Source organism: Apus apus, chromosome 3, assembly GCF_020740795.1.
Source record: "Apus apus isolate bApuApu2 chromosome 3, bApuApu2.pri.cur, whole genome shotgun sequence".
NCBI lineage: Eukaryota > Metazoa > Chordata > Aves > Apodiformes > Apodidae > Apus > Apus apus.
This window is the reverse complement of record NC_067284.1, coordinates 36,547,908-36,572,503: the sequence shown is the minus strand read 5'-3', so window position 1 is coordinate 36,572,503 and position 24,596 is coordinate 36,547,908. Positions and strand designations below refer to the sequence as shown.

At 36.8% G+C, this 24,596-nt stretch overlaps 1 protein-coding gene across 1 annotated transcript in view; it reads left to right on the top strand.

Annotated features, from left to right (window-relative positions):
* Positions 1–24,596, top strand: part of LAMA2 (laminin subunit alpha 2) — a 376,628-nt gene that overhangs the window by 127,405 nt on the left and 224,627 nt on the right. Inside the window, exons 5-9 of the mRNA XM_051616318.1 lie at positions 15,254–15,433; positions 17,526–17,615; positions 19,777–19,894; positions 21,545–21,723; positions 23,094–23,193. Of these exons, the coding sequence (XP_051472278.1) occupies positions 15,254–15,433; positions 17,526–17,615; positions 19,777–19,894; positions 21,545–21,723; positions 23,094–23,193 (667 nt within the window). The remainder of the gene's footprint in view (positions 1–15,253; positions 15,434–17,525; positions 17,616–19,776; positions 19,895–21,544; positions 21,724–23,093; positions 23,194–24,596) is intronic.

Sequence of the window (24,596 nt, the reverse complement as noted above, 5' to 3'; positions counted from 1 at the left end):
TGAAATCCATCAGCTTAGCATCATTCTCATCTTCTCACTTTTCTGTCTCACATTCACAATTAGGATTTTGTAGTAATTAGTTATGGGGACAGCCAACAGGATCCCTAGTCAATAACCTTTGTATCAGGTCTTCTGTAAAGGCTGTTTATCTCATTGAATTCACTGTTCTGCCACTTCAGTGGTTAAACAGTCACTCGTTAATATTCTGGATTATGTCATCTTCCGTTCTCCCTGTTGGTCTTGGTTTTTATTCTGTTTGCTTTCCTTCCCACTGTCACCTTTCAGCTACAGCAGCTTCAGGAAGTCTTTTGGTTATGCCATCATTTTGGATATCACAGAATCCCAGAATTATAGAGTAATTTGGTTTTGAAGGGACCTTAAAGATCATCTAGTTCCAGCCCCCCCACCATGAGCAGGGACACCTTCCACTAGACCAAGTTGCTCAAAGCCCCATCTACCCTGGCCTTGAACAATTCCAGGGATGTGGCTTCCACAGCTTCTCTGGGCAACCTGGTCCAGTGTCATCTTTTTATCTATGACTGGTCTCAGTGACATGACTGTCACTGTCATGATAGCTTCTAGTCATGAGTCTCCTTTTTCGAGTGTTTTGAAAGCATTACTTAGCCAAACAAACCTACTTGTGTCTACCAAGAAGGAAATGAGTATGGATATTCTTCAGGATTTCTAGCACGTTAGCTTTTAGCTGGTCCAAAATTCCCATGTAGAACAACCGTGTAAGAAACAGTTTACAAAAAGGAATTAAACAGATTTGAGATTTGTACAAAGATCCAGGTGTAGCTAATTGTGTTGCTCTTGAGGTTTTGTCTTGTTTTTATTTGACTCTGGCTTAGTAAAATTAAACTTTAGTAGCTAATCTGAGGAAAAAAAAATGTTTAACAAGTGACTGCCAGCCAAATGGATAAACTTTACATATTCTGTGTACGTATGGCATCATCAATATAAAATTACCAACATTTCCTGATTTCCTAATATACATTAATAGATGTGTAACAGGAAAAACAAAAAGTAATAATTTGACATAAATGCTCAATATCATAGGAGAATTTTGAAAACATATACAATTTGATTTAAGACAAATTGATTTTATTATGCATGATGAGAACAGTCTTTGCAATAATATGTAGAAGTCTTGTAAAACTAATCTTGCAAGTCAGTAATTTTATAATTCCATTATAGCAATACTCACTGTTAATGTTTGGCTAAGAAAAGGAAACTTCCAGTAATATTTTTAAGTTGATAGTTCATACTGAACTTGAGTTTCTTATATTTATTGTCATAGGAAAAAAAGAGCAGATATAAAATGTATCATGTACTTCTAAATTATGCATGAAAGAGAAAACAGCTTTGTAAAACTACACATAAGTAGTACATTAGTCTCCCATTATTGTAGATACAAGAGGAAGGACAATTACTGGTATGTCTCTGTGGGCCAAGTTGGAATGAAAGGTTCTTTTGTTTAGTTAGGCAGTCCGCTTTTCTATCTTGGCATGTCTTCTGTCCCTCAGCAGAAACTCATGTCGTAATTTCTACCATTTCTGGAAAAAAAGAGAAGCTGATTAAATCATATGAATCATAACACTTTAAAAGTTGCAATATACAATACAGAGCAGTTGTTCAGTTTGAAACGAAGTAGTAAAATTGGATCAGATTATTTACTTCTTTTCTTTAGCATCCATCATTTATTGATCACAGTGCTTAATGAGAAGAGATGAATATTGAACATCTTAATGTAAATCTATGGTAGTTTTTCCAAATCATAAAAAGAAGACTCATGCCTGTAAATGTAGTTTATAACTCAGCTATTACTTTATGGATGCAAAGGGAAACTGGGACACCTAAATCTTGGTTTTTACTTTTAATGACCCAAATCTGTCTTCTTTTTGAGTCTGGTAGTTGAGTTTTAGATAGTGGCAGATTTCATCCTGGCAGCAAAACAAGAGTGCTGGGTACTTGATAAATTGGTGAGTTTCTTTCTCCTGCTTAATTAAGGGGAAATGAAAATTCTAAGTGGGTGATTGTCTGGGGATGGCGGAATTGATACTTGGAGACCTTACCCACACTTCAGAAACACTAAACAGAATTTTTTTCCTAAAATGGAATAGTACTTGTAATCACTTTTCTCTAAGATGTAAAACCACAAATATTTATTTACTTTGCTTACCTTTTTTTTTTTTTTTTTTTTTTTTTTTTTTTTGGCTGCTTGCTGATGGTCATGAATAACTGGGAGAAGGAATACCTTCATTCTTCTTGTAATGACTCTGGTAGCCAAAGACATAGAAGAGCTTGCAGGCTTGGTCAGGATGATAAGCAGCTGAGAGATGCAGAGATGAGAGAGGAAATGCAGTAGAGGTTATAAGGCAATTTAAAACCAGGTGCTGGGAGAAATCTAGTGTGTATCTAGTTCAAGGTGAATCATTCTTTAATGTTTAAATAATAAAACTCCGTATGTCAAAAAAGAATAATTTTTCAAGCTAGAATATGTTAAAATCCAGGTGGGCTACATGGAGGAGTGACTTTGATCAATAAAATCTCACTGAAGAAGGGACCATACGAATAGGTCAGCCCGAGGCCAAATGTAGCTATGCTTTAATGTCACTGCAACTGAGTTCTAAGTAAAAGAAAATCAAAGCCAAACAGCATAGTTTACCTGGAGCTTTTAGTTTAAATGGCAATTGTCTCAGAAAACCAGCAGAAGGAAAGTTATTCAAGTAGACATTGTAATAGCAATGTGCAAATTATTTGATTGAGATGTAGACTCTAGAACGCATGACTGAAGAAAGCATAGAGCCAACTTGGGTAAACAGATTGTATCAGCAAGCAGCGCTGGATCTGATAACATTGATAACATCTGATAACATTTCTAAATAAGAGTAGGCAAATTTAGGACTGCGATACCACTTAATCAAGATGGTGCAACTAACTAAGGAGACTTTGAAGGCAAAAATGAAGGCAAAAAAAAAAAATATATTGAAAAAGTAAACTATGGTTAGCTTCCCATAGGCTGGCTAACTATCGTGAGTAGAGGCCGATTTTTTAGTGTCTTTAACTGTTCTTCTAAGAAGAAATCTAACTGCAGAACTTTGAATAAGAGAAGCAATTCATAATTTTGTGAGAAGAGTGTGGGACAGGCTTGTTCAAAATACTGTTATTTAAATATTTCTGGAAAGTGGGAATAATATTTTCACTATTTCATGCTCCCAGGAAATTTTGGAAAGACAGTAAAACAGTAAAATCTCTAAAGTTGGAAATACATTTTTATAGATTTTCTTAAATATGTAGGAGCTCTTATGCATATTATTAAAAAAAAAAAAAAAGTATCCAAAATGATAGCCAGATAAAATGTCAGAGTATATAACAGGCATTAGAAACCAAAATCCATGATACAACAATTTCTTCTCAACCAGGAAAGTAGGAATTTTGTAAATTAACATAAAATCCCAGGAAGGCAAAAGAAAGAACAATGCTGAAGGCCTAGAAAAAAAATATGAAAAGCTTCTTCAAGCACATGAGAATAAAAAAGCTGATAGGCAATGGAGATATAATAGAAGTGCCAAGGACAATAAGTCCATAGCAGACGAATTCTGTGCCTTGAGCTCCTTATGGAGGCTCATAAAAAAGTAGCCACAGTAGAGCTTTCCTTTGTTTTAGAAGATGTTGGAGGAACTTCTGAAGAATGAACAATTTTAAAAGAACAGTTTAATGGCTCTGGCAAGCTTGCTCCCCAGCTTTTATTGGTTAGCGAGGTCTTGTATGGAAGGGAATATGCCTGTGATCAGTTGGGATCAGCTGTCACAGCTGTGCCCCCTCCCATCCCCTTGTGTACCCCCAGCCCACTCGCTGCAAAGGGGCAGTGTGGGAAGCAGTAAAAAGCTTTGATGCTGTGTAAGCACTGCTCAGAAATAGCTGGGACAGTCCTGTGTTATCCACACTCTTTTCATCACAGATCCATAACATAGCCTCATACAAGATACCGTGAAGAAAATTAACTCTCTCCTAGCCCAAACCAGTACAATAGCTTGCTGTATGTGTCATCTTATTTTATATCACAAATAAAAACTGTAAAACCCACACAGTTTAGTGTTTGACAAAACCCTGCCAAGTTTAGTTTTTGTGGCCAAACTAAACTCTACTGTTTTTGTAACTTTAAAACAATTAATGATAGGAGCAAGGAACAAAAAGTTATTTTAACATACATAATTCTTTAATCTCCTGCATTTTACAAGAGATTTATGAAACAGTTCCCGGCCTGGGCTGTGCATTATGTGCTACTTTGAAACAGATTTTTTTCCTGATTTTTTTTCTTGTATTAGTCTCTGTAAAATAGCTCCAGGTTTGAAGAGATCATGGTCAGCGTGGGAGAGGGATCAAAGTTTCTTGTATTCTGCAAGAGATTCTGCTATTTTTAGTGTCCTATCTCTTCTTTCGTTTTAAAACTTTACAAATAGTTTTAAAGGTATTGAATGCTTACTATTCAAAGGGATCCCACCTGTTTTTCAAAAGCATTCATCAGTGTGTGTTCCAAATTATATGACACAGGTTTTGCTAGAATTTGACTCCAACACTGTACAGTAGTAGTAGTTACAATGGGTTTTTCCACATATGAGTCTGCACTGCAAAAATCACAAAAAGCATTTTTGAAATTTTCCCACTTCAAAACTCTTCAGAGCTGTAGTTCTCGACAAGAGTGCTGCAGTAATATGAAGTGTATTACTGCGGTTTATTTAATGATAGTGTTAAGGAACAGATGTACTTGTTTACTGTTTAAACATTTTAAATCCTCACATTCTCCCTCTTTTACATCAGCAGTTGAGTTTGGCAGCCCTTTGCAAGTGCTTACAGCTGGACAAGTTCCTGTGGATTTTCTTTCTACTGGTCAGCGTTCTGTTCTGGCAGTATTGAGGGCATCACAATGCTTTTAGTTATAATCTGCAAGGAAACATAACTTTCCTGCTTTAGTCATTCATTTGGAATTACTCGTCCCATTCTGGTCATTGTCCAAAAAAGAAGAATATTACTTATTATCTGAATATAATATGCCATCTCACTTCAGTGCTTTTTCAAAACATAGGATAATTTAGATTTTTTTGCTGTGCTTTTTGAGTACTTGTTCAGAATGTTTGACAGACAGGTGAAAGTCTTTAACTGAGTAATGCCAGGGTGTTTTAAATCTGCTTGATTAGAACCCAGTCTAGCAGTTTTCAGGGTTGCTTTGCATCTAGAGTTGTCATTGGCATCAGCTGTTGAGTTCATTTGGCTTCTTTTCTTAGTGTAATCTGCTTGCCTAAAGGCCGATAGCTTAGGCAGGAGCTGTATGACACTAACAAAATGTAAACTGGAACAACAGCAGTTGTGCACATTTTCAGACATCAGAGGTCAGACTGCTGTTGTGTATGGTGAAATATAAACCAGCCATCATTTGATTATTTTGAAACCTAAGTCACCTGTTGTATTATGTGTTGTAATCTATAGCACACTACCAATCCACCTGGTTGTAGATAACTGTTAAAAATGCTGGTTCAATGTTTTTCACCTTGAGAATGTTGCTGAAAGAGCCAAGCCTTTAATTTCTAATTATTACTAAGCACAAAGTACCTTTTTACTGTGATAAATAGAGTAGAACCTAAAAAATAATTGCTGTCTTTAAGTACAGTACTCCAGGCCTTGCATCTTTTCTGAATGCCTTATGGGCTGAGGTATACATAACTGTTTCTGAAACCACAGCATGGTGTGGTTAATACACTTGGTTAATACAGTAACAAAAAGAAAATAAAAACTTGAAATGACAAATACACTTTCAAAGTAGTCAAATGCAGTAGTGTTCTGTGATTTATTAAAAACTATTGCTCTGACACTGACCAGTCTGTTTAAAAGTATGCAAGATGATGTCTTTGACAAATTGTTTCTTGTCCAAGAATGTCAAGCATGAGAATTACCAGAGCTGTGGAAAAGCAATGACTACAATGAGCAATTTAAGTTTCAGGTGAAATTGGGAAGAGGAAAACGACAAAAGCAGGTTAATCAGAACTGAATAGATGAAGCCTTATTTAGCTCAAGCAGTAGGGTATAGTTGTCAGTGACACAACAGTATTTGCTAAACAGTTCGTTAAGCTGACATTTGCCTGTATTCTTAGGGGAAAAGAGTTAGTTGAGATGGAGCTTGACATGCATAGCCCTTGACATTTTAATGCAAGTTTAAGCACTGCATTTCAAGCAGCTCTTACACTCATTAGCAAGGCACAGAAGGGAGTTATGCTTCCACTTACTAAACCGTTAATTTATTAAGATAGTGAGATATTTATTAGAAATAAAGCAAACCTTGCCAAATAAACTATTTCTTATATACAATTATCATAAGATTATAATTATGTTGAAAAATTGGATATTCAATTCTGGCATATGCCAAATCCAACTCTGTGGATGGGTTAGGGGTTGCACTAAGAATTCACAGAACTTTAGTCTTTAGGGATTAAATGTGAGATACCAAGAGATTAATTAATCAACAGTAATTCTACATCTTCTGCAAATGAGCTATTTGGAACAGATAATTAAAGCTGGTATTACATAAGAAAATTATGAGAGTTACTGAATCATCTGTGGAAAAATGAATGTTCGTTATTGTCCATCTTCATATTAATGTGCCTGCATAACTTGAGAAAGTAAATCATGGAGTACATTTTTCATTAAATAATTCTAACTGACATACCTGTCTTCTCCCTGCTGATTATCAAGTAGCAAGCCTTTCTGAGTAAGATAGAAGCTTTTCGCTCCTTTATGCTGCTCTCTGAGATTCAATTTTAGTGAGAATTTAACCTATCTTGACAATATTTTAGGTTCAGAGTTCTTTGCCAGTACTAGGCAAAAATTATTGTGAAGTGATGTTTCTGCTCCATACTTGTGATGAATTACACTAAGTAACCATAACTTTTTGCAAAAGAGTAAAGTCTTCTGGTTTATCTAATACTCAGTATATAGATATGCATCAGTGAAAAGCATGCTGGTTAGAAATGCTGATTCCTTGAAAAGAAAGGGAACATGAAAGTTCCATGCCACATAGACAAAAAGCAGGTTTTTTTTATATCCTACAAGCAGCATGAGATTGACTGAACTCAAATCGCTTGGCAAAGTAACTAACTTCAAATACAAAAGCTCTAAGTAGAAAAATACACCACTTGGATTCATACATGGATATCTTAAATTTGAAAGAGAACATTTTGCATATTTAGAATTCTTAAAAACTTTGTTGAAGTGGTTGGTACACTTTCTTGCACAGCAGCAGCATTTTCACTGTTGCATTAGGTAAAACAACAGAGGCAGCGATCATGCTTCATGTTTGCACATCAGTTCACACAAAAATATGGACAGAAGGAGGGGCAGAAAGAGTGGGTTTGTGTTCAACAGTGTTGGTGAGGCACAGCCTGGGCACAGTCCCTCACTGGCTGAAGCAACTATCCCAGTGTTTTCTCCATGTGTATAAATATTTGGTGGGGTGCAGGATAAAAATTTTCTCTCTTCTGAAGACTGATTACAAGTATAGTCCAAGTAAGTCTGTGTTCATCAATATATGAGACTTGCCTAATGCCAAAAATAACAGAAAGATTCTTAGGCTACATCTGTCACTTCTCAGTGGCAGAAATTCTTTGAAATGTGTTGTGAAATTCTGGTGATTTGGCTGGATGGTCACCTGGCTGGAGCACATTGCAAGTCCTCTGAGGTGTCTTTGTTACAGAAGCTAGGAGTTGATGCATTGCATTGCCCTGGTATCTGCAAAAGTATCCATATCCAGCAGCTGAGCAGTTACTTACTCTGCTAATACCTACCCCTACAGGGTGTGTAAAGAGGTGACACAATAGACATGTTAAAAGAAGAAATTGTTTATGGATGACTGAGTAGCTTGAGGAAGAGAGACATTTCTAGATTTAAAAATAACATAAAATAAGAAAGCAGAAATAAAATGGTGTATGAGATCTCTATGAAATAAAATTCAACACCTAAATTGGGGCAGCATAGGTTTAATGTTATATCAGCAACTGCCCAAATAAAAGTATGGAAGTGGGTCTTCCCAAAGGAAGACTAAGACTATCAGGACTCTGTAACTCTTTGGCAGACTGTAGGTGTCAGAATTGAATGTAACACAAAAGAGTGTTTCTTAAACACCTGAATGTTATTGATTCAGCTAGTAAAGGAACACACAATTTCATCAAAAACAGTGTACAGACCCTGGTCAGGAGCATTAACTGTTGAGTAATTGTTATGTAAAAATAACCAGAAAAATAAATAAATAAATAAAAAAGCAACATACCAGGGAAATAAAATTTGGCAAAATACAATTTAAAAAATAGAAAAGCTGATCAAACAGCTAAAAAAAATTCAGACAACTTGGAGTTCATGTAAAGATGGCCTTACACACACATGCAGCTACATTTAAGGATGGTTCAAAAATTAAACTAGCATCATTTATAATTGGAAGTCAAGTCTTTTCCTCCTCATGAGGAAAAGAGGTAGGAAAATAAGCTCCAGCAAATGAAATGTTAAACTGTGACAAAGATGTGAAAAACATTCTGAGTGACTGAGTATGAAGTTGAAATAAACCTTTTTTCAAACATCAAATTCAAGAAGTCTGCCAGAAAATTGGTGGGCTGAGAGATGATCAAAGAGCATTCAAGAAAGATAAGGTCATTGCAGAAAAACTAAATTAATAATTTCAATCAGTTTTTTCTGTAGAGGCTGTCAGGAGGTTTTCAGCAGTGGAAACATTATTTACAAGAGAGGAGTTGGAGAAGCAGTCACAAAGTAGGTTGTAAACTGAAGAGGTGCAGAAATAATTTATAAATTGGCTAGTGAAAAGGAGCTCAAGGCTAAAACAGGTGAACTACAACATTTATTTTTTAACCCCTCACTTAAAAATATTCTCAGTAACTGGGGACTGAGTGGTGTAAAATGAAACACCATTTTTTAAGAAACATTCCTTAAAAATCCAAGGAAACTACAGATCTGGAAGCCTAATATCTGTTCCAAGCTACTTAGTAGTAAATAAATGTAACGAAAAGTAGAGCAGGTAGAAAGATATATGTCTTTGTTCCACTTCAAGAACTAGGAAGCATTATTATAATTTAGTAGCACCCAGATTTAAAACAAGCAAAAGAAGGATATTTTTCCCTACAACATGTAATTTAGGTAAGAAAATCCTTATTATGTGGTAGGTGTAGATTTGAACCTGGATTTAAGGTGAGACTGAGTAAGTTAGTGGAAATTCTTTGAGGCTTCCCAAATACATAGGAACTATCTATATCTCAGGACATCCCTGAGGAAGTATCAGGTATATTTGTCTTCATCTTATTGCTAGCATGCTGCTTTGGCTACTGTATGAGACAGGCTGACATGCTAGATAGGTCTTTTGATTCCAATATGGTCCAGGCATTAGAGTGTACTGAGATGTGCTTTGAGTGTCTTTAGTAGTGTCTGTGATTTTCAACATACTTGTGAGCAATCTGTAAAATCAGAAAACTGTGTAGTAGCAGCATTTGTTGGCAATGCAAAATTTAATATAATTTGTTCTATTAGCAGCTCATGATACTAAATGAAAATACTATATGAAAATCAGTGTTGCTAAAACCAAACTAATACATGTACATTCTGCAGGAATACTGATGGGCTAGTGTTGGTTTAAGTTATCTTCAGAGTAGAGAACATGTGGCATACTCAACAGGTCTCTGACAAAGAGTTGATTTAACATCATACTGAAGTTCAAAAATGAAAAGATGTTGACTACTCACCATTTATTCATATGAAAAAAATGGAACACCGTCACTGAAATGAATCATGATTGAGTTCCAGGTTTAAAAGGGGCAAAAAAAACAAAAGCAAAAAAAATGCAACCCTACTAGAACAAGGGGTTTTTGTTGTTTTTTTAAAAGAAACAAATTTCCTCCTAGACCCATGTCTGTAGTAATGGAAAACATAATGGTGCAAAAACGGAGTAAACTGATAATAGAGAAACTGGCAATTGGTGGGTGTTAAACCCTATGATTCATTCACTCTAGCTCAGGAAGCATTTAGACTGTTCAGTCAGAGGAAAGAATGACATTATATCAGAGGGATCACACTCTGGATGCCCTGTTTCTTATATTCCTTTCTAATTGTTTCCTAATGGCCTCTGTTGAAGACAGGACATTGAATTAGGTGGATCTTTGGTGTTACAAAACAACTTTTGTTTTCCCACTTAACCTAGAGTATGCACATTTGCATATTTTTGGTTCCAGCCAAATACAGATGATAGATTACTTGGTGACTAAACTAACTTGAATATATACTACTGAGATGAATTCTGTTTAACATCTTAATTAATGGTTTGGATGATGGAGCAGAGTGTATCCTCAGCAAGCTTGCTGGTGGCACCAAACGGGGAGGAGTGGCTGATAATGCCAGAGGGTAGTAGTCCTATCCAGACAGACCTCCACAGACTGGAGAAATGAGATGACAAGTTCAACAAGTAGGAGTGTAAAGTCCTTCACCTGAGGAGGAACAACCCCATGCACCAGCATATGCTGGGTCTCAGCAGCTGGGCTTCAGGGGTCATGGTGAGTAGCAAGCTGAACATGACCCAGCAATGTGCCCCTGTGGCAGAGGTTAAGAGTACACTGGGCAGCATTGCCAAGACAAAGCAGTGCCAGCAGGTCAAGGGAGGTGATCCTTCACCTCTATTTAGCACTAGTGTGCTCTATTGATACCTGGAGTGCGGGGTCCATTTCTGGGATCCTTAGCACATGGTCACACTGGAGAGAGACCATTATTACTGGAGAGTGAGGGCCCAAAAAGATGATGAATGGCCTGGAGCATCTCTTCTGTGAGGAAGAGCTGAGGTCAGCCCAAAGAAGAGCAAGCTCAGGGAGGATCTCATCAGTACATATAAGTATCTGAAGGGAGGGTTCAAAGAAGGTGGAGCCAGGCTCTTTTCACTGGTGCCCAGTGACAGGACAGAAGACAATGGGAACAAACTGAAACACAGGAGGTTCATGTAAAAATCAGAAAGTACTTTTTCTCTGTGAGAGTGACCAAGCACTGGCACATGTTGCCCTGGAAGGCAGTGGAGTCGCCTTCTACACTCCTTCTAGTGGAGTCTACATCTGTGTAGATACTCAAAAGCCTTCTGGACATGATCCAGTGTAACTGGTTCTAGGTGGCCCTTCTTAGGCAGGAGGTTGGATCAGCTGCTAACGCAGCTACTGGAAAAGGTTGTTGTACCCTTTTGCTTGAATTGTTCTGACTACTGAACTTGTTGGCAGACACCATTCAAAATGATTTTCCAAAATGAGAATTTGGCATTCTGTGTGGTAACATTTAGACGTTTTGTAAATGTGGAGAACACCCATCTTCTCCCCTCACATAAGACAAAATAAAATGTTCTTTTTCCCCAAAGATCCCATTTGTTGGAATATAATCCTGGAAAAATTCCGTGTAAAAGAAAAGTTTTCTAGCATTGAAGTCTATACAGCTTCCCTTCAGAATCCAAAATGGTGACTATCTCAGTCTTGGAATTAGCAAATAAAAGTGGTCCATAAAACCTGAGCAAAAATTGAGATTGTTCCCTCATGGGTTCTTGGATTATCCAAATTGTAGCAGCCCAATGGGTGGATTAAAGTAATATTTTCCTGGTAGACTCAGCTTTAAATCTTAGCTCTGCTGCAGAACTCTAGTGTGGCTCATGATGAGTACATGTACAGCTGTGGCAGGAATCTGGGTCCTTAGTTGCCTGTGTGAAAATGGGGCTACTCTTTGTGGGCCTCAGAGCTATATATGAAGTGCTATGATGATCTTGGATAGCATAACAGTAGATAGATATTGAGGACTGTGTTCACTGGAACAGTTTTCAGACCTGATCCTAAAATACTTGGAGAGTGGGGACCATGTTAGTGTTTTGACTGAAAATGTCCTATTGTGCAAACAGTGCCTTACAAATAGGTGCAAGATGTGGGCAGAGATGAAAAGAGGAAGTGTGCTCTGGAAAAACACAGTGATGTGAGAGTCATATTGAAAATATTGTAAGTCTGATTTCTACTTCAACTTCTTTTTAAAAAGTTATTTACAATTCTGTTTGTTCCTGATTAATGACAGATGTTCCCAAAGTACTCTTAGTTTCTTCCTTATTCTCTTTTCAAGGAGTAGAAACAAGTTAGTTGGATATACTTCAAGTGGATTCTAAATATTTCTAGGGAGAAATTAATGATTTCATCACAGATGTTGAGAGGAGGAGAAAAAATATAGAATAATGAATTTGGCCTCTGTAAAATTATCTCTTCAGATTCATTTTGATAAAACTACCCAGTTTTAATTTCCTAATGTCAGTATCATTTTAGTGTACATGTTTGAACAGGTGCCACATTTCACACATAATATAACTACATTTCAGTAACTATGAGAAATTGTTTGTTTGTTGTTTTAAATGAAATCGTTAAACATTTAAGCACAAACATGAAAGACAATATAAGTGGAAGTCATCATCTCCACTGGTTTAGCCTTACCAAATACATGTGCTGATGGCAAATGGATCCATGAAACTTTTTAAAAAAGGGGTCTATTCTGAAAAAATGTCTCTTGTTTTATTTTGTTAATGTACATTTTAATTCTGTAAAACTGTCACTCCAATGTGGTTTTTGTTTTTGTTTTGTTTTGTTTGTTTGTTTTGTTTTGTTTATTTGGTTTTTTTGGGGTTTTGTGTGTTTGTTTGTTTGTTTGTTTTTCCCCATTGGTGTCTTAATAGTAAATTTGTTATTTTTAAAAAATTATAAATCAAAATATATGACTGCTTTTTGTCAGCCTTGTCATTTGGGGTCAATTTGTGTCTGTGAGTCATACTCTTAACTCTCTGTGGGCTCTTGATTAGTCTGACACATTACCTTTTACCTGCCTCTTTCTTCCACACTCAAAAGCTTTTTTGTCTTTTTGATGAGACAGTCAGACAGCCACAGTGCTGTTGCTATTTCAGAGTGACCTAGGGATTGTTTTCAGCACTACTTTAGATATGTTTCTTCTTTATCTCTGGAATATCAAAGTCTGGTCTTTAGAATTCTAGTGCTTGAAACCATAACCCAACTGTGTTTGATGCCTGTAAGTAAGAAATCTCTTGGATTCTGTTTAAAGGAAGGAGGTGACAATGTGAAAACACACTCAAAAGAAATGTATTTCCTTGCTCACAGGTAAATATTATGCAAAGAATTCTTTAGGCAAGTGTTCTTACTAAAATCTTGCTTCTTCTGGAAAGATCTATCAATTTCCATCGGACCTATTGCCACCATCTTCAGGCTTCTTTTGAAGTTTACTCTCTGCACATGTTCTCCTTTCTTTCTTTTCACAGGGGACTCGAGAAAATTTGCTCTCTCTGGTCATGTTTTTGTCCTGCTTGTACCCAGAGGTTTCCTATTCAGGAGCTCCTCCTTGCTTCCACTGGGGTTTTTATGATAATCTTTTGTTTGCACTCCGTCTTTTTCATAGCATTTTCTTCTGTTTATTTCCAGCCACCCATCTTCTTTAATTTACTTACTTGTAGTCAGGAGCAAAATTGAGTCAGATCTTGAAGTGGCAATGTTATGATCTTGGGAGGAGGTAACAATAGCACCTCTTCCTGGAGATAACATGGCAGAAGCCTGGAGGTGCTGATTCATACTTAGACAATATATAACTAATAGTTACTCCTGGCAGAGTGGCTTCCAGTGATTTTGGCTACCTGTGGATATAGTGGAGCAGACTGCTGGACATAATAAGGTTTAGGGTTTCCCTGTTGACAATGAAATAAATAAAGTTAATAGTGTGACGTAGCCATTGCAAGACAGCAGTTGCTCTTTAAGCTTTCTATCCAGCACCTGCAAAAACTCCAGGAAAGAAAGAACTACTGCTTTGCTGGGAGCAATAATTTTGCTGTCTCTTGCCCCAGTGTGAGGCAGCAACTGCTGAGTGCCAGCTGGCATTCTGAGTGCAGCACTTTGTCTAAAACAGTAGTAATATGATCATGTTCAATGGTAGAAAATGGCTGTACGGCTCAACCTCTCACTCAGAGCACTGAGGTAAGGTTCATTGCAAAGGGTAAATAATTCCCTTACACATTTGAATGTTATGCACGTTTGGCTCAGCATCTGAACATTCTTTCAGACTACTAGCCTGTATTCAAAACGCCCCAATTAAAATGTAACACTTCAAAATACAGGGAAATTAAAGGTTTCTTTCCTCCCTTCCCCTAGGTGCTCATTAACAATATTTTGCTATACCTGACATTCTTCTTCTTGTAAGCCTTTTCCAAGAACAATTCTGTAGCAGCCCATCTGTTTTATTCTCTTGATTCGCAGCTAATGTGTGCCATGATCAGCTAAAAGGACAGGAGGGGAAGAAGATTTTATTGCCCTTGATGCTGCAATTTGGATCAGTCTCTTTATGACAGAGCCTCAGAGCACATTTGCCTAGAAAACTTCTAGACTTTAGGATAGAGTAGGCAGCGAAAGGGGGACAATCTTTACAGAAACCACTGTGTAAGAGGAGATTGGTATCATCTTTGGAAAAACAAGTGCTGAGTTCTCAGAAGGAATAAACTTTTTCCTCAGAGACCAGAAGAAAACAGTTGCAACCCAGGAAATTGCTTCAACTTGCTGAGAACAAGATTCAGAGAAAATGATGTATTGTGTAAAGAGACAGTGGGAAAGAGGAGAAGCTTATGAATACTTATGTTGTCTCATCTAGCTGTTGCAGTTTTCAGTGTGTCAGAAGTTACCTTATCCTGGCTTTAGAAAACAACCAGTTCAAAAGTCTTTTGATGACGACCAGTCTAAGAGCTGCAAACCGACCCCTGTTGAATTCTGACTCCAGTTCCAAGTATCCATCCTCTAAGTCAAAATTTTTGAGACCTTTTTGTTGTTCAATAACTTGAAAATGCCTATTTTGGACTAGAGGAGGAGAGATGAGTTGGCTGTGCCGTGGATGCTATTATAGAGGTACATGTATGCAGTTTGTGCCACAGTCTTTCTGCAACTGGTGACTTTCCTTTGCTCAAAAGGATTTTACTGTAAAACCTCTCCATAACCGGTGTCTGTGAGTATATGGAATACTTTTTTGGAAAATCTGCTTTCTAAAGAAAGGTTTTTTTCCATTTACACAGTCCATTCACACAGTGCCTGTAATATTTGTTGGTGTAATCATGGCAGATTTGCTGTCATCTAATGCCTTATTGCTTTAATAATTCTCTCATCAGATTCATACTTCTCTAATTAATGGACGGCCTAGTGCTGATGATCCTTCACGTGTGTTACTAGAATTCACCTCAGCTCGCTTTATTCGCCTGAGATTTCAAAGGATACGGACCCTAAATGCTGATTTAATGATGTTTGCACACAAAGATCCAACTGAAATTGATCCCATTGTTACAAGGAGGGTAAGTTCTGGCAAGACAGTAGAAATGCATGTGTAGAAGTTCTCTGACACTTGTAAATGCTGTACCTGCCTTTGTTTGGCACAGGAAACTTTGGGAGATGATGAACACCTGTTCTTATCTGTCCCAATCCTGGTGTTAGATAATGCCCTTGTCACAGTATTTTATCATTTCTTCTATAGCAGAAGTAAGAATTTTATATTTTCTGCTTACTGGTGTTATTAACATCAATAACATGCTTATTAACAGGAGCACATAGCTCCTTTGGCTGCAGATGTTTGGATGCAGGCAATTGGCAACTGGTTACTATAAGATAGTGTCTTCTTGTCTCTTCTGCTGCTCAGTCTTCTGCTGCCTTTAATATTCCTTGAACACTTACTTTGAGGAGAATTTCTACTAATGGTAGGGCCTGAAAGCCACAGTTCTTACATTATTATATGATTGTTGTTAACAGTAAAATTTTACACTGTGCTTTAGCTTAAAAGAATGGATGCAGCACTCAAACTCACTCTTCTCCACTGTTCCCTGTGTGTGCACACCCCTGTCTCTTCTTTCTGCAATCTATGCTTTCTTCCTATGCCATATGTCCCTGTTTTCCTACTGCTCAAATGTTGTGTATTATTCTGGTTTTCCTCTGATTTCTCTCCTAAGCATTCTTAAAAGCTGTTGGGGAGATGTATACCTTTCCACAGTTTTTTCCATCTGCTCACTTCCTCTTTCTGTTGGTCATCTTATTTTTGTTTTGGAAACTTTGGGATATCATTGTAGTAAGTCCTATTATGTTATTGTTGTAACAGGGAAGTATTGATATTCTTGGCTTTAGTTAATTTCTTCCTCTAAATACACACAGTGCTGGCTGTTTCTGAAATTGTTGAATTCTGTGCCATTCTGTTTTGTATTAGAAATCCAGAAACCCTTCCAGCTGAATGCAGTTATTGCAGCCTCACTAATCACAGAAACTGTTTACGTCAGAGTGCACATTTAATAATCTGCTTCTAAGTGGGAAAAAACCCACAAAATTGAATTCTAACTTTGAAAATCCCTTTATACTCATGAAAACCTAGTGCAGATTTCTCAAACCAACAAAGAAAAATAACTTCTGTATGGCATCTCTCCATGAGACTGTCCTCAAAGGAACATGGAGCAACTGAAACTTGCCATCCTTGTCTGGCTTTTCCTATAGAAGACATTAGACAAGCCACTGTTCCACAAAACAGGAAACAAAAGGTATCCACAAATGGTATGTTTTCTCTGTGCTAGAAGGTTAACTGCCAGATATATGAGTTCCTGTTTTGTTTGATGTATTTATTAATGACCTGAAAAGAACTGAACACAGAAACATCAAAATTTGCCAATAGGATAGGTATGTTTTGATTAGCCAATTGTTAGGATGTTACAGGACCCTCACCAAAACAGATGAAAATGGACAAGATGACATGTGAGATTCACTTTTCCCAGAAGTCATAATCCATTATTATCTTTCCATCCTTCTTTCTGGTTAGGGTTATGTATCCCCACCAAAGGGAAAAAAAAGAAAAAAAAAGAAAAAAAAAGGTCAAATATCAGAGCAACAGGTCAAAAGTAAATTAGATCTCAGTAATGAAGACTGTTCCATAGTCATTGAATACTGAAAACCAGTTCATCCTTCCACAGTCCAGTGAAGACCCAAGTAAGACCCAGCTAAGGTGAATAAAGGTGTTTCTTTCTCAGTTTTTGCTCTAGTCTTTATCTTCTCCCCATCATAATGTCATTTCTTGTTTTCTGAAAGGAATAAATTCTATAGCAGCTGACTTTTCATTATCCAGTGTGCATGTAGCCTCTTCCTATTCTCGTGTTTGGTGTATGGTATGTGTAAATTGACATGGCTCTTGCAACTTCAAACAAATGGAGCTCTGCCAATTTATATGCTTTCTTTCACTAAGCCTGAATCTGTTGATCAACTGGCAGCTTGGATTACACTGTCTGCTATATTTGTAATGGATCAAAAAAGAAATAAAAGAGGGCTTGGCACTTTCATCACCAGAAATGAATTCTGCAGTTTGGCACCTGCATTTTATAATCCACTTAGCAATTAAATTTCTATTTTGTCTTACAGTATTACTATTCTATAAAAGATATCTCTGTTGGAGGCATGTGTATATGTTCAGGCCATGCGAAGGCTTGTCCACTGGATCCAGCAACTAATGTATGTATTTTTCTTTTTTCCTTTTTGTTCTTTTACCCTTTTTCCTTTTTTCTCTCACTTTTTTTTTTTTTTAATGTGTCTTTTTCATAGTGCAGAATGTGAGAAAAGAACCTTGATATTCCTCAGAGTTCTGTGAATTTGTCTGTTTTCCACATTTGAACAAGGTCAGGGGACACTTGCTTTGAAATTAAAGAAGACGCTTCAGATAATTCAGTCCATATCAGAGGCTTCCTAGGAACAACAGAAATATGAGCTACATTACATAGCTGTAGAGATGAGCTCTAACAGTCTGTCTTTTCCTTGTTGATGTTAATCAGGGTGTTTCCTAAGACTGTCAAGTATTTAATCTATACTTGCAAACAAATGATGGCTCTAGAATGGTGCATTTCCTATGCTGGAGATCTTAACTGAGTGATCACTCAAGCTAGTCTGGAAAATCATGAAGCTGTTTGTAATGTCTTCTGACTTTTAGCTTCTTTTACACTATCAATAAATAAGTAAGCAATGTAATTGAAATAAAGAAATATAATTTATTACTGAGGACCCAGATCTCTGCACACATTATCACTAATACAGAATTTGCAATCTACTAGTAGTACAAATGTGCCACAACGTGGGATCTGTTCATAGACTATTCACTTAAGTAGGAATTTTGTAGGATTTAATATAAAATTTTGTTTGCATATGACTTTAAGACATTGTGATGGAACCGATTAAAAAAACAACCTGTAAGGTTACTTGGATCCTTGTAAAAGTTTTACAAACTCCTTGGTTCAATCTTTCTAAACCTTTTCTGGGATGATGCATATAGCAAGTGTTGAACTATTGTTTCAGTTGACCTTAGTTACCAAACAGCAGCACTGTTTTAGTGCCATCTGTCAGAATTGGGCCTACCTAAGAAAATAAGTGCTGTTACTGCAATTAATACAGACTTCAAATCAGATAGTGTGTCTATTAGATGAAGGAATTTTGATAAAGGTGGTGTCTTGTTTTGCAGGATGACAAATACATACACAAATACAACTACATATTTGTTGTCTGACCAGTATCAAACCATAAGAGATTTGGACTATTTGATTTAGGTCTCCAGGAGTGCTCTTTAGACTGAGCCATACCGAAGGCTTTGGCTTATAAACATCATTACTGAAGTGGTTAACACAATGAATCTTTCCCCTAGCATTACAAAGAATAAACTTGCTTGGATTTACTGCCTTGTTTTTCTGAAGCATTCCTTAACTTAACCTTGTTTTGCAAGATTCATGCTTTGTCCTGTGAGCCATAGAATTTTTCCAGTTTAGCTTGCTGTTTTGACCTTGAGTGGCTTCAAAAGGACCAGAGAGAATCACCTCCACTGAATGACTGTTGGGAAGGCATTTTTTTTCTCCTCATTTCTCCAAACTACAGTTTCTTTTATCTTTTCCAAGCTGCTTTTGTGGCTCAGAGAGTTTGATGGTTCCCTACATTTTCATGCTGGGACTAAGGTGGTCTCCTGAGGAACTGGAAAGTGACTCAAAGGCTGGGCCTTCTCTCATCTCTTATTAGATTAAAAACTCCTACTATCTCTCACATAGAATTAGTTATGCAGTCAGAAGGTTACATGATGAATTGACACATCCAATAAAAATGTAATGTAAAAGTTAGAAGAAAAGCCAGTTTTTATTGGATTAGACAACAGGACTGATTTCACTCTGCAGCTGCAGGATTGCTACATCTCAGGGAGGGGTGAAGGCTCACTTCTAGCATTAGCTAGCCATCAGACCAGTGTTCCTGTAATGTGAAGTTCTATCTAAGGGCTACCAGCACTTTTGCTTGTTTGCTGTACTGGGGGACTTTCATTCTCCCATCCTTGTTTCTTCAGCCAGTTGGAATTAGATTCTCCTCTTTTCTTAAATCCTCCCTAGATTCTCTAGCCAACTATCTTCCTTTGCATCATGGCTGTTTTCTTAAAATAGAGCAGTAGAAGTTAAACACACTCTTTTGTCTCTCATTTGGTGAATACAGGATACATAAATTAATAAAAATGAATAAACAGAGGAATTACGGAGTATAGCCCTTCCAAATGTTAATGTTTCCATAATTTGAACTGGAATGCAGATTATGTACATGAACAGATTCTTCAAATCACCACAATGTGTAAATAATTGTTTTTCTTTTAAATTAGAAATCTGTCTGTCAGTGTGAGCATAACACATGCGGAGAGACTTGTGATCAATGTTGTCCTGGTTTCCATCAAAAGCCTTGGCATGCTGGCACTTTCCTGGTTAAGCATGAATGTGAACGTAAGTTGAAAACAGTGCAGAAGAGAAAGTTTGTTGCAGCTGCTGCTGAAAACTGAAATCGGGTCCTACATGATTTTGCAATTAATTTTTTATTTCTAACCACATTTGTTTATGGATCAGTTGTTCATTTGTTTAGACTGGCTCAAAAACAGTTAACAGGAAAATTACATGTAAAATCGTGGTTGTAAGGTGCTGATACTGGTGGAATATTGTATAAAAACTATTTTTATTTTTTTAATTTTTATAATTATGATGGTTTTATTTTGATAAAGTCACAGGACTGCAGCTTGATAAGTAAAAAAAATAAAATCAATGTATAGATTTTTCATTCTATAAAAATGTAAAGGCTTTTTTTGTATAAATGGCAGTTTTTATATTTTATAATTTTCAGCCTTGTGGAAAAAATATTTTTACATTATTAAAATGCAGTTGGAGTTTCTGATTTTTTAAATGGAAGAAACAACGCATCTAGTTTTCCAAGGTGGAATGGAAACATACCTTAAAATATCACCTTCCCACAGGGCAGGAATTTCATTTTCAGATTTGCTGTAGTAAGGATAGTTGTAATTGAACTTCAACATCTTAACTTCCAAAGGTCATATACCGCTTATATTTATATTTCTGAACATAATAAAATCCTGTGCTCCATTACTTTTAAGTGTTTATTCAGTTGTGGGATTACAGCTATAGTTTTGCCATGAGTGGTTAAAAATAAATTAGGAGAAAGAGATATCTCTATATTAAAGCAGTAATTGCTTATTTATGCCATGTAAACTTTGGTCACAGAGGTCTTTGTTTCAGTAAGGACTCTATCTGCACTGGCAATGCATTCTGGGATGAAATTAGGTTGCATTTTGTTTCAATATTTAATTTTTGAGAGACACTTCTTATGCCCAGTTCAACCCTCAGTGAATTGTAATACTTTCATGGTAGAAACAGGTCCTTGGGATCTGGTTCAGATGTGAGAAGAATGACTCCCTACAATGTTAACGAGCTTTGAATTTCTCTTTATGTGGAAATAAATGTTTTAATACCACAGGGGAAGGGAGAAAGTGAGCTACCTCCTTTTCACAGCAAAAGATTATTAGATTAGCTCTCCTGAATGTGAACTTGAAGCCTAAGAGTTCAAATCTGAACTTCTACAGAAGTTTTAAGATTGGGACCCTGTTCTTATATGCATGTGTGCAAATCAGATGGTTTAGGATGTCTTTCCGCTTTCACGGAAATTAAGTTACTCATACCATTCTACCACTTTCCTTATAATTCCTGTCGTATTTTAAATTAGCTGACTCTTTAATGAACCGCATGTGTGTGCAACCACCAAAAGGTTTCTGGACTATCAATTTAAACACAAAAAAATCTTCTAAGACAAAACAGGAAGAACTTAATTAGACTATATCTGTCAACCGGCTAACTCTCCCCCATACAAAACATCAAGGGAAAAAAACAATATACAGAATTCCAGGTGGTGTTTGTGATAAGACCAGGTGACTTTTCACAGCTGAAGTAGTAAACAAATGCTTGGATGTGCTGTCAGTTACAATGTACACAGCACCAATGATAAAATGTTGAACAACTCTTTTTAATACCTAAGTAGAGCCTGGTCTGTCCACAGGGAAGTGCTAACTAACATAGTTCCTTTTCTTTTAGCATGTAACTGTCACGGGAAGACTGATGAGTGTTACTATGATCAGGATGTCGCAGACAGAAATCAGAGTTTGAATGTCCATGGAGAATACATTGGGGGTGGAGTCTGTGTGAATTGTACAGGCCACACTGGGGGCATCAACTGCGAGACTTGCATCGATGGTTACTTCAGACCAAAAGGGGTAAATGCCTGTTCTGTTGTCACTTCACCGAAAAGCTTGGCATTCAAGCCATCACTGCAGCACGGGCAGTTAATGTATTAAAAAGAGAGGGGACCATTTGGACTGCCATTTTATGAAGGTTAACTTCTAACTCTGACAGTGTAGTAGCTACTTTTCAATTGGAAATCTGTAAAGGTTCACAGAAATATGAAAGTGAATTGTGTTGATATGAAGGAATGCACTTGAGGTCAGGGCCTCCAGCTTGTATTTCAGTTTAATTTTAAGGAGGATGTGGTCCTGTAAACAGAACTCTTGCCTCAGTAATGAATTTCAAGATCTGATATCAAAGATCAAAGAAATACTGCTGTGTTTGAAATTGAAGGGAGTCTGTAACTTTTATTTTTTAAATGCAATGTAGAATTAATAGCCACTGAAATTCTGTAGTGTAGTGGGAATTGTTTTTTGTGTTTCAGCATATAAGGCTGTATTTTCATCTAAGCTGAAGCCCTCAGAAGATGCATCTTTATAATTGATAGTATTGCTGTATGGGCTGTGCCTGTGCTTTAGATAGCTTCACTATTAGTGTGTGTTTAAATTCCTGATATTTTGTCTATATAGTTTCAGTTGGATAAATCTTGCCCTTTAGTCTGATTGGTTGTCAATCCTCAAACACAGAATATGTCAGCAAATAACAATGATCACATTCTCCCTAATATACTGGTTCTAGCCCTAGAGCTTGAGAAAAGGACTCCCAATCTCTTAATCAGCATGATTTTTTTCTTTTGAATCAAATTACCATCCAGCTAATTAGGATTTTATATGTATGTGTGTGTACAGTGTATCTATAATACGCTTATAAACCTAGTTCATGCAGAACTAGAATTTATGTTCCCACTGTCATATTAGATTAAGGTTTAAGTCTGGTTGAGGTAACCTTTTCAAGAACAAAAGGAAATTGTTACATTGTTTAATGTTCACTTTTCTTCATTTTGTTTAGTTGCTGACTAATAACTAATTACTTTTTGGAATTGTGTTAACCAAACCAACTAAACTATTTGTCAATATTACTTTAGGTAGTGAGTGCTTAAAATCTACAATTATATTTATTGATTCTAATTATACAAGGGTCTGCTATTATTTCTACACCTGTGGTTTTTTTTTTAGTCGAAAACATGTTTGTACCTAATTCACTTACATGTTTCTAAATAAAAATCCAAATATAACTTGAATGCCTAGACTGCATGGGCTAAGAGTGACAACCTTCTAATTTTTCTTAAAGTGCAAGCTACCTACACAAAAGTTGTTCTCCACTACTTCTTATTTAAGAAGTAAATAAAAGTTTCAATTCTTAAAGGTAAGATCTGGTTTTGTAAACTCTTTTTTTTTAATAGGTATTACCAGGTAGCCCAGATCCATGCCAGCCGTGTTCCTGTGATCCAAATGGGTCTTTACATGATACCTGTGTCAAAGATGAGAAACATGCAGAAGGAGGTAAGATCCCTAAAAGACAGTGATGCTAAAGGTTCAAGTTCATCAATCAAAAAGAAAAGCTGAAACACTGTTTGTTTGGGTTTTTTAAAGTTTACTCGTGGGAACAATAATCCACCTCAATTCTTATAGTTTGGAAATTGAGATTTTATATCCCCAAATTTGCTGAGGCTTCTCTCAAACTCATGGCAGGCAAACTTGGTTACACATGGAAGAGTATTCCAAATTTAATATATTGGAGAATTTTGGCTTTAAAGTGCTTTCTTCTTTTACAACAGAGATTAAAACTAGTACAACCATAATGTTTTAATCTCTTTTCCTCTCTAGGCATATTTCCATTTGAAACCTAGACAAAAAAGTTTGAAAAGTGTCATATTTGTGTGCCATCTCTATTATTAGTGTAGGCTTGCAAGCTCTTTGCTGTAGACCTGTAAAAAACATCTTCAAATAGAGAACAAACTGTGTCCTTGTGCTTCGGAAACAATGGATTGACATATTTTTCTGGGTTCTTTTATTGATAAACTTCTGAAAATACTGTACAAAATAGTAACAAAACTCAAGATCAGTTCTTAAGAGATGTTTAAATTTTGCTAATTACAATCTATTTACAAGAGATGTAGCAATCTTTTTTGAAATAAAGATCAATGAAACATAAAAGTAGCATTGCAGGGATGCAAATAGAGTGCCCAGAGGTGTAAAATCTAACATAAAAACCATGTACTGATTACATCAGTTCAATAAAATGACACTGATTACTGTCACAATGGTATATATGGTAGGCTGACCTTGGCCAGCTGCAACTGTCCACCCAGCTTCTCCCTCATTACCCTTCTAAGTGGGATGGGAAAAAAATAAGATGAATCAGCTCATGGGTCTATGTCAAGACCAGAAGATTGCTTACCAGTTACTGTCATGGGTAAACAGTTGTGGTCATAGCAGTTCCTCTCTGACACTGTTTTCTCCTCACACATTTCCCTGACTCCAGCTTGGGTACTTCCCACTGGTTGTCATCCTTTAGGAAAAAAGTGTGCTCCACCATGAGTGTTTTTTCAGGAAATATCCGCCAGTTCCTTCATGGGGTCCACCACAGTGTGCATTCATCATAAAATCATAGAATGGTTTGGGTTAAAAGGGACATTAGAGATCATCTAGTTCTAAGCCCCCTGCCATGGGTACAGACACCTTTCGCTAGACCAGGTTGCTCAGAGCCCCATCCAGCCTGCCCTTGAGCACTTCCAGGGAGGGGGCATCCAAAAATACCCTGGGCAACCTGTTCCAGTGTTGCACCACCCTCACAGTAAAGAATTCCTTCCTAGTGTCTAATCTAAATCTACCCTCTCCTAGTTTTAATGTGTTACCCCTTGTCCTATCATTACATGCCCTTGTAAAAAGCCCCTCCCCAACTT